This window comes from Priapulus caudatus, unplaced genomic scaffold (genome assembly GCF_000485595.1).
Source record: "Priapulus caudatus unplaced genomic scaffold, Priapulus_caudatus-5.0.1 Scaffold127, whole genome shotgun sequence".
NCBI lineage: Eukaryota > Metazoa > Priapulida > Priapulimorpha > Priapulimorphida > Priapulidae > Priapulus > Priapulus caudatus.
This window is the reverse complement of record NW_014577188.1, coordinates 45551-55590: the sequence shown is the minus strand read 5'-3', so window position 1 is coordinate 55590 and position 10040 is coordinate 45551. Positions and strand designations below refer to the sequence as shown.

The window sequence follows — 10040 nt, the reverse complement described above, 5'->3', positions numbered from 1 at the left end:
GATCCCGGTGAGCCCGGACTCCCGCCCGCCTTCCACACCCACGGCCACACACACCTCGACGACGTGTCGGCGCATGCGCACAATCTATATCGCAAATCTCGAAGAAGAAATCGACGAGAAATTTGCTGCCTGCGTGATGATGACTGGCGAGCAGGACACTGGCGATGAGCGCCAACGAAGATGGGATAGTTGTGTTAAGTGATATGCATTGGCTGGGGAAATGCGACTACGATTTGGTTCGATCATCGCCTTGATCTGTGGTCGTGTCAAGTCGTGCTTACGTATTCACAGAGCTAGCTTGTCGCATTACCGGTCACGCTGTTGACGTGTCTCACCCTTTGCTCACCAGCCTAAGTGCGTTCTTATCATTTGTTCGCTATGCTTCAATGAGCAATCAGCTACGTATTTTTATTTAGAACCGCTCTCATTTCCATGCTCGTAATATGTCTTATTCTGGCTGCTGTTGATTATTATATTCTTCCCATAGTGTTGCACGTATTTCGTATATACGCTCCTTCTTTAGTGACGTAGACTATATGCCTGTTTTCTGTGATTATCGTTTTGGTTCTGCACAGAGTTCTTCCACTTTGATTTTTTCCTGTTTCCTATGCTGCTCTGATGCATTGATGATGAACTCATTTACATTCCATTCTTTTGATGTTACTTGCTATTTTGTACGTATTTAGCTCTTGTACTTAGTACACATGTATATACACACGGATGGATACACATGTAATGACTGCGGAGAGTGTATTGCTTGAATATTTTATGATTAATATGGCGCATGAGTGAATATATGCGAACATGCTCTTCAGGTTTACAAAATGTGCGTACCAGCAATTAATACCGAGTATGCATGAATTAAAGGATGGTCGTTAGAAACAATTAAACCATTTACATTTAATAAAGCACGATTTGGTAAATAACAGATATTGTATTTAAATCTTTCCTGAGTGTATTGGCATGATATGTTAAGTATTTCCTCTATCACTAATTAATTTCTCACGTAAATGTCGTTTCAAAAAGATAAGTCCTCCTGCTAGCAACAGGGCGGCTCACCCGTCACGCACACACTGTGCACAGACTCATGCAAAAAAATCAGTGATGAAGAAGAGAAGTATAAGTTAAAAACATAGAGAAATGAAAGGAAAACAGTATCTTTCTGTGATGTTATGTGGCAGCAGTGGTGTTGCTTTTACGGTGAGACGTGTTGTTTAGCAGAGGAGCACGTTTAACAGCCATTTGACGTAGAATATATTAGGTTTCGATAGGAATTTACATAATAACGTCACACTATATGCAATTGGATTGCATATTCGCATATATTTACGCTTATCGTTTTTTTAATATTGATAACGGACGCAAGTTACAAAGTATATGTAGGTCTTGTCTGAGAACACTACAGGTCACAGCAACAATAATCAAATGCGGATAAGACGGTGATTGCGCTCTGATACTATATGCGTCCATCTCTGGATGATTATAAAACTTATCTTGATTCACGTCTCTGATCGCTATTATATTTCTTCCTTAATCCTTCTAATCCCACTTCTGCATATTTCTGTAAAATCTTTTGTTCAGTATCTTTCTCTACGCGTCTGTTCTCGAGAACTCTCGCTGGAGGTTTTCCTGCGCGAAGTCTAGGGTCAATATATCATCTTCCTACGCGCGTTGTATGCTGTCTGTGTGTGTGTGTTGTGTGTGTGTGTGTTGTGTGTCTGTGTGTCGTATGTGTGTGTGGTGTGTGGTGTGTGTGTGTGTGGTGTGTGTTGTATGTGTGTGGTGTTTGTGTGTGTGTGTTTGTGTGTGTGTGTGTGCGTGTTGTGTCGGAGTTGCGTGAGGGGTTTGACTCCCCGTACATCTTAAATCTGTGTTAAACGAGCTAGAAACTGATACATATCGTAAATTATATATGGATTCTTATCAGCTAATCTGCTGCTCTAAAAGATCACATTCTGAGCGTTTTGCCTGCTGTGGCGGTTTATATCAGTAACGCCTAGCGTGTGTCTTGTACGTGCACGCTACGTTATGTCGTGTCGTCGTGTGTTTATCAGCGAGTATTTTGTCGATATGGGTATGTGTGCGTAGCACGCAAGAGAACGGATCACGGACTGTATATTTATACGTTAATAGCCTATGGCGAACGCGCCCAAAAGAAATATATCTGTAGTTTGGTTCGGCATAAGCGTTAACGCAGCCTTGGTAGGCTTATAGTGGTGCGGCCATTCACCGTAAAGAAGGTTGACACCTCTCTGGATCGAATATCTATACAGGTGTGCTTACGCCTCAGGTACGACGGCGCATCAAAGGCGCGACACCTGATACACGGATAAAATCATGTTGGTGCACAGCGACGGGTAGAGAGTGTTACAGGGCTGCGAGTAATTTCGGAGAGATGCAGTGACATGGATTTCGCGCGAAGAATAGGAGAGGAGCAGAACGACACGCGTAGAGAAGAGAGGGTAAGCGGGGACGGGGTTCGCAAGCGAGAGAGATGTGAGGGGAGAAAGAAAGAAAGATATATATATATATATATATATATATACATATATTAGAAGGAGAGGGAGAAATAGAGAGAGAGGGAGCACAGTAGTAAATATGCAAAATAATGATGTGAAGTGACGATGGAGAAGGGGATGAGAAGAGAACGCCAGAGATCCACACACGAAATACAAACTTATATTGACTCATCATCATTTTATTATAAAACATTTGTTCTTTTCTCACTTGTCCATAATATACAACACGATATTTACGCGTACACAATATCATACACATCTCACTACTAACCGTTTTTACAATTATATTTACAATATCAAACAAAGCGGAATGCAGTCGGTGAGGTATGAAGGATATCCGCCATGACAGTCTATGGAAACTGAATGATATAATCGGAATTTAAAACATTCTAAGACTTAAGAGCGCCTGGTGATTTTATCCTTTTCAATTTCGAACACTCGCAACGCATTACGCGATGCCGACAAAAATGATGTAGAAAATGCATTTCGACTCTTACGGAGTCTTTATCGAGTTATATACAAAGAAACTACATCTACATCAAAACCTGCCAAGCGTAGGCACCTCGCTGGCTCGGTGACGCTGTTCATGAATTAAGTAGACACAGCCACAGGAGTAGAAATGACACGGATACAAAGCAATAAATTTACTTCGATAGTGACATTCTATTACACAGTGACGACAACCTTAACACTTAAATAGTGCTTTCGTTATATAATGATGCGATATTGGTGAGTACAGAAGTTTTGTGTGTGAAGGAGTTGGCTGGGGATGAGACATTAGTGATTACGCTAGACGTTAACTGCACAGTGTGCGTGCTGGTGTGGGCGAGGACTAGGTGGGAAGAGGGAGGGGTGTACATTAAATTACATTCATATTTACAGAAAGCACCACGCTCATAAACGGACACGCACGCACACACCGGTGATACAGTTTTTCTATAATGCACTTTTTCTCCGGAACGCGCCACCATGGAACCTATCGCTGACTGGACGCTACTCCCGGCGGATAAACGCTTTTGGTTCTGAACGAAGGAAGCTCCTCCAAGGCAGGTGGGTTCTCCAGCAGGACCCCTGAACAGGAGAAGCCGGTGAAGGTGGTCGAGGAAGGGAGTCTCTCAGCTCCTCCTTGTTCGGCAGATGTTCGTCTTAGGAGGGCATCCTGTCAGGAGAGCAATTATGCGCAGACTCGCAGATGCCGGCTGGCATATTCCTCCGCCTGGCTCGCTTCGCTTCGCTTCGCTTCATCCAGCAGCGATTATCTCACTCTCGCGCTCCCTTGTTGTTCTTTTTCTTAGGAATCTAAAGAATTACGACAGAAAAAAATGACTTTAGTACTCGCGAATACCGTTCCCACGGGCGTCGAATAATAGCGTGTTTTACCTGTTCCACACCTGCAGCTGCAGAATCAACATATCAAGAATTAATTTTATTTGAAAACCGGCGCAGTGCAAATAACGGCGAGATCCGTTTCGTGTGCTCAACTCACGACTGAAGATTCTTCACAGCTGACGGCGCACCGCCCTAGTGAGTGTTTTGTGAACCCTTAATTCTGCTTTTTTGTGTCCCATTCACAATATCCACCCCACCCGCACGGGGCCATTTTTATCCCCATTTCCCCCGCCGCTGCAAGCCAAACAAAACGCGGTGCGCCAGCTAATCTGCCAAATAAGCAACCCGAATTGGCAGAGGAAACAATCGGGTAGTCATCCGCCGCCCTCACGCGCAGGTGCGGTTTTGCCGAAATTGCTTCACCGCGCACGGGAGCACCCGCATTTCGTGTCATGGGAACGCGAAGCTTTCTAAACATGACCCCGGCACAATGACAGCGTTCAGCATCGATGCGGTGCGTGTGTGTGAACGTGTGTGTGTGGTGGTGGTGGGAGGGGCCGCCCCGCTATCCGTAACACCTGTTTACGCGCGAGACAAGAACCGAGATTGCAGGCAGTGTCCGTACAAGGGGTGTGGGCTGTGCACGGATGGGTGCATCACGGTTGTATACAGGATACTGGCCAATTTAGTTTCGTGCTCGTCTGTCATTTACCGCCTAGCAACCACCACCGCAAACGAAACGATGACAAAAGAAGAACGAAATTAATTGTGGCCTGACACTTCCTTATTCGTTTTTTTTTCCGCTTTGTTTCACAGAAATCCGGGCCGCCCTGCCTTGGCTAACTGGGGCCCCGGCCATGATAAAAGGAGAACAAACGCAGACGCGCATTGCCGTGCATACACACCTGGTGATGACGCATGTTGTTGACGGTTTCGCGTTCGGCGATGTCAACTGTCGCGTCAACAGGACACTGGTCGCGTTTCGCAGCTCTCGGGTCGCACGACAGGACATTTGTTGGACATTGAGCAGGCTCCGTGATGCTGCGATAACAAACAAAACCACGTTAGCACGACATGAGAGAGAAACAAACACACAAACAAACACTGCCACGACAAAATCAACCCTACCGAGCCACGCACGCTATAAACTCCCCGCAGTGCCCACCCGGCCCTTGACCACGATGTGTGAGAGACCGAGAGGGCGAGAGAGAGAGAGAGCGATATAAAGATCTGATATCGATCTTTGCGTAAGGCCTCGGTCGGTGCGTTCTACAGTCAGCATGCGCCCGCTGCGGAGGCGGCTAGACGGTGGAGGGGGAAACGCTAGCGTTACTACAGTACAGGGCAGTCCCGCCAAAACGCCAGCAGCTAATGCGAACATGTTACCGCGCTGAATTATTCATCGAAATTTGTACAGCAACACGACCGCGCGATGACGCGCCGTGGGCTTTATCGCCCCCCTGGGGAAATTTTGCTCGCTATTGCGCCGGAATTTGATTGAACTGCCCTGACACGGCCGCATCGATCCAGACGCTGAAGCCTTAATGAGAAGTGCATGATTAAAGTGATGGCCAGTCGCCATGGCAGCGAGCAGCGAGGCCGGCTGCCAGCAACTCTATTGAAACTGCAACAAAAACATAGCTGCTACTACTACTAGTACTAATTCCCTCACGCGCCCCCCGATGCGAGAAATGGCGCGATTTCTGAAAAGTCTGATGTTCTGTGGGATTTTCATTCCGCCCAGCGACAGCACACTAGTTATGTATCTATATTCCCTTTCTCTCTCTCTCTCTCCCCATATCGATCCTACTAGCGGAGGACCACGACACAGGGCTCTTGACTCGGCGCTAGCAGCTGCTGCTATGTAGCGGGCCATCTGTACAAACATTGACGCATCGATGCAGTGGCAGCAGCTATATAGTGTTGCCCGCTGCGCAATACTATCTGTGTTGCCGAGCAGATTTCAGCTGTAGAAGCTGCGACACGAACAAACACGCACACTCGCGAACGCACACGCACGCACAGTCGACAGAGCTAACCGGGTCACATTGTACCTAACCTTCACCGCCCATAGTTGCTGCAACATACACACACCAGCCATATACTCCAGCAAGCCTCCCACACCTGCGGGCCCAAGCCTAGTTTAGCAACCCGGATTAGTTTAGCCCATATGCGAAAACACACCCGTGATCCCCACCTGCAAACTAAAATAATCGTTGATAATAAAATTAAAAATTAAACTAAAAGAGAGGATGAACGGGTAGCATAATAAAGTGATGTAATTACCTCGGTGAAGGTCGTGTTCTCTATCGTGCACTCGCCCAGCGGAACTCGGTTCACACACGCCGGCATCATTCTCGGGGGCGGTGTGAGAAGCGGGTGACCTTCCAACGCTAGCTGTAGATCCACGATGTAGTCGATCACATGCTGCAAGATCTCCACCTTGCTTAACTTCCTGTCGCGCGGGATCGTCGGCACGATCTCTCGCAGATGCAGGAAACACTCGGTCATCTCATCCAACTCCATCCCCTTCTTCTTCTGGATTTTTCCTTCCCTAACGGGAGACTTCCTGTTGCTCGGCTTTGGCGCTGCAGCCTTCATCTTCGAAATGTAAACACTGAACTCGTAAACGCTGTGAACGGACGATGTCAATGTTTCTCCGGCGAACGACGGAATGTTGTGTATGCGTGGAGACTGCGCGCTTATATAGGGTAGGCGCGAGCGTTGGCCACGCCCACCAAAGCTGCACGCAGACGCGGCGCACCGATTAACGAAAATCACTGACTCCGCTCTCACGCTCGGCTCGACCAATCAGCGGCCGCGTGACATCTGTTACGCGTCCCTGTCAACCAACCGTGGCGATTTTCCCACAGTAGACGTCCTGCCACCTCCCGGGGCAATAAATAACAACAAACACGCACAACTGTTCCGCAAATGAGCCACACAAAAGTTTATTTTCATGCCAGCCTACCGAGTTTCGAGCGCCGACGCTTCCATCGGACTGGGCTTGGACATCGTTCTACCGTCTTTCCGCGAAAAAAGAACGTCTTATTAGGGGCAAAACTGCGCACAGGTGTGCACGCAGCGGTTCCCATCGATTCACCGTGTGTGTACACTTACAACTAGATAGTGACAAGTGATTAATTGTACTGAAGACGCTACAATCTGTAACACCCGTCTCCGCCAGGCTGGCGCCAGACCTGTGACGTCACCTATTCATACAAGACGGCCGGGCTGGTCGTCTGGCGCCAGGCTGGCGGTCGTCAAGACAACAAGCCTGTCAATCACGGCCGAGATCAAATGTTCCGAACATCGCAGAACGATAAACGGCGATCCCACCCGGCACCTCCGGCCTGGTGGTACTTCTCGCTGTGAACACCTGCGAATTTGCATACTTGTGTATGTTTAGCAATGTTTTGCTACATTTCGTCTGGCGCCACGGCTCACGCGGGGAGGGCGGGCTTACGCAAACAGGCAAGAATGCGACTCCTTAAAGGCGTCGCGGCGCATCTGCGGCCGGAGCGGCTTTTATTCGAGTCGTGATGCTCGTAATGAATTGGCATTCATCGAAAAGCAACGTCGAGCGTTACGCTTAATCGCTTCCCAGACGCCCCGGCCGTCTTACGTACGTAGGAGGGCGCGGCAGGGAAGGAGGAGGAGAGGGAGGAGGAGGAGGGGAGGGGGAGGGGGAGCGCACACCTGAAGATTTTTGAATAGCTACCTGCCGCCGAACCCGGCAGCGCTATTAGAGACAGATGGACTACCGAAGTTTTCCCACAGCCAACCCGGTTACGGTTACCGGTGCGTTAACTTCTGCTGCCGATATACGACACTCAAATTAGCTGATTGAATAAAGAGAGGGGGGGTCATAGCGCACAATGTAGTACTGGAGAGCTGCCTAGGAAGATCGGTCCGTGCGACGCGACGCACCGGGGTCGACTGTGTGGTTGTGTATAGGTGCGACCATCTGTCGCGATTCCCACGAAGTTTCCCACGAGTACGTTGCCGCTTCGATATATGCAGATTGTATCGTCGCCGACCGCGGCCGAGCTGGCGGTAGTTGGGAACTGCGGCAGACGATGGGGGGATCGATAGGCGATTGTCGCTCGAAACGCCGGCTTTTGAACTTGAGGGAGGGAGAAAAAAATGCGCTGCCGACCGTTCGTGGCTCGATCGTGCTGAGACGCGTTTAATAGTGGATTTACGCCACTGATGTATAAATGGTATCAGGAGTAAGATAATATAGGATCTTATATTATCTTACTCCTGGTGGTATTCTAAGGAGCAAATATGCAGTCTGTATACGGGGTATTCTGTTTAGGTGTATAAGTCTGGTCGTATGGAAAATAGCGCATGTTTAGCGTAACGGGTGTCATTCGGAGTCTGACACCAAGAATAAGAACAATTTGCACAAACAACAAGAATAAAGAATAAAGAATAAACAAATTCTTTATTCTTGTTGTTTGTGCATAGTGGCGTGCGTGCGATGTACTTGTGTTGCAGAGGAGCATTTGAACTGCATTTACAGGAAATTATCGGCAATAATAGGTGAAAACGAGTAGAGAAACGTTAAGACTTTAGACTTTGGTAGTAAATACATTTCGTGTTTATTTACGAAATAATTTTTTTTATTGAGACGTTCCCAGTGCCTTTAGACGTAGCCTGTGTCGTGACCACAGATTAAGTTCGTCTGTACTCGTGACAGTCTATTCAGGCCTGTGTATACGCATCCCCTTACACTCAACTACGGCCTCGAGTGCCTTACTCCTGTAACAACTGTTCGAGAAAAAAATATGTCGGTCACACGTATTCGATCCATCGACTAGTTCTAAACTCGTGCTGACGACCTTGTACGCGTATAGCAGAGGTACTCGAAATGTTTTGTCAGACAAAGCTATTAGGCAGAAGATTCGCGTGCAATTTAAATACGGGGGAGGGATAATAGTGCGAAATTTGATCAGACGCAGAGGGGCGTTAATTGTTATTCATTCGTATCTATCATTTTCGCGGAACGTTTAAGGGTGATTATATGTGAAAATGAAGCGTTAATTGTTTGTTTTTTATTTTCTATAAATTTTTAAGCGTACGAACGTAATGTGTAGCGCAATATGGACAAAATATTACAATTCTTTTATCTTTTCTTCGAATTTTTCTGCATTTCTCCCACTATTTACCATTTTCGCTCCACTAGTTTGATTGTTATTTGCATATTATCATTATTCATAAACGATTTTAGCGTTCGTCTGGCTTTAAACTGTCCCGCGCTACTAACAACTGATATGATCTTTTAGGTAAGCGTCGTTTAGTTAACACGACCATGTTACAAACGTCGTGCCTGTAGGCGTCATATCATGCTGGCGCACAGCCGCGCTCAGCCACCGCCAGCAATCATACTCCAGCAGCCTCCCTCCGACTTCCATCTGATCCTCCGACTTCCATCTGATCCTCCGACTTCCATCTGATCCTCCGACTTCCATCTGATCCTCCGACTTCCATCTGATCCTCCGACTTTCATCCTTCCATCCTCACCCGGACAATCTTCTCCCGGGCTCTAACCGCAGCAGAACCACCAGTTGCTTTATAACTATAGCCCTTCGCTCTGCCACAGGAGCGAAGGGCTATAGTTCTAGAGCTAACCCACCAGGCGATCGATAAACGTATGGCTTACCTGCGCGTGGCCTCGGCCGGGCACACGGCAGATGCATCCGTGCTCCATATCAAACCCGCGATAGTTCGCTGTCATCTTCATGGCCGAGCCACCGTGGGAGAATTCTAGCGGGCCGAATGCGGCAGGTGTGTGTAGGTGGGTGCGGGCGGCCGGGCACGGGCATTGATAGCGAGGAGGCGGCTGCGGCTGGCGGGTTATTAGGGAGTGATTAGTGAGCGCAGCGGACATATGGCGGTGCATCACCAACATCGGGTGCTGCGCTGCTACCGTGCGTGGGAAATACGAGCAGGTGCAAACCCAAACCACGACAACACACGCTGCCGTCCTTGTTCCGGTGTGAGCGCGAGTATGTGTGTGTGTGTGTGTGTGTGTGTGTGTGTGTGTGTGTGTGTGTGTGTGTGTGTGTGTGTGTGTGTGTGTGTGTGTGTGTGTGTGTGTGTGTGTGTGTGTGTGTGTGTGTGTGTGTGTGTGTGTGTGTGTGTGTGTGTGTGTGTGTAGTGTAGTGTGTGTGTGTGTGTGTGTAG

General features: G+C 48.0%; 1 protein-coding gene across 1 annotated transcript; it reads right to left on the bottom strand.

The window, feature by feature from the left end:
* Positions 1-2677: 2677 nt before the first annotated feature.
* On the bottom strand, positions 2678-6537 carry LOC106805803 (DNA-binding protein inhibitor ID-2-like). The gene is made up of 3 exons (XM_014807542.1): positions 6135-6537; positions 4754-4889; positions 2678-3818 (listed from the first exon to the last, which is right to left on the bottom strand). Exons 1-2 carry the CDS (start codon positions 6447-6449, stop codon positions 4809-4811), a joined length of 396 nt encoding a protein of 131 aa, XP_014663028.1. The 5' UTR covers positions 6450-6537; the 3' UTR covers positions 2678-3818; positions 4754-4808.
* Between the last annotated feature and the right edge of the window lie 3503 nt (positions 6538-10040).

What these genes read in the sequence shown, in the direction of transcription:
- LOC106805803 (XM_014807542.1), bottom strand. Translation starts at nt 6,449, where the DNA reads ATGAAGGCTGCAGCGCCAAAGCCGAGCAACAGGAAGTCTCCCGTTAGG. An exon ending in AGAACACGACCTTCACCGAG is followed by an intron (nt 4,890 to 6,134) that starts GTAATTACATCA and finishes TTGTTATCGCAG; the next exon opens with CATCACGGAGCCTGCTCAAT.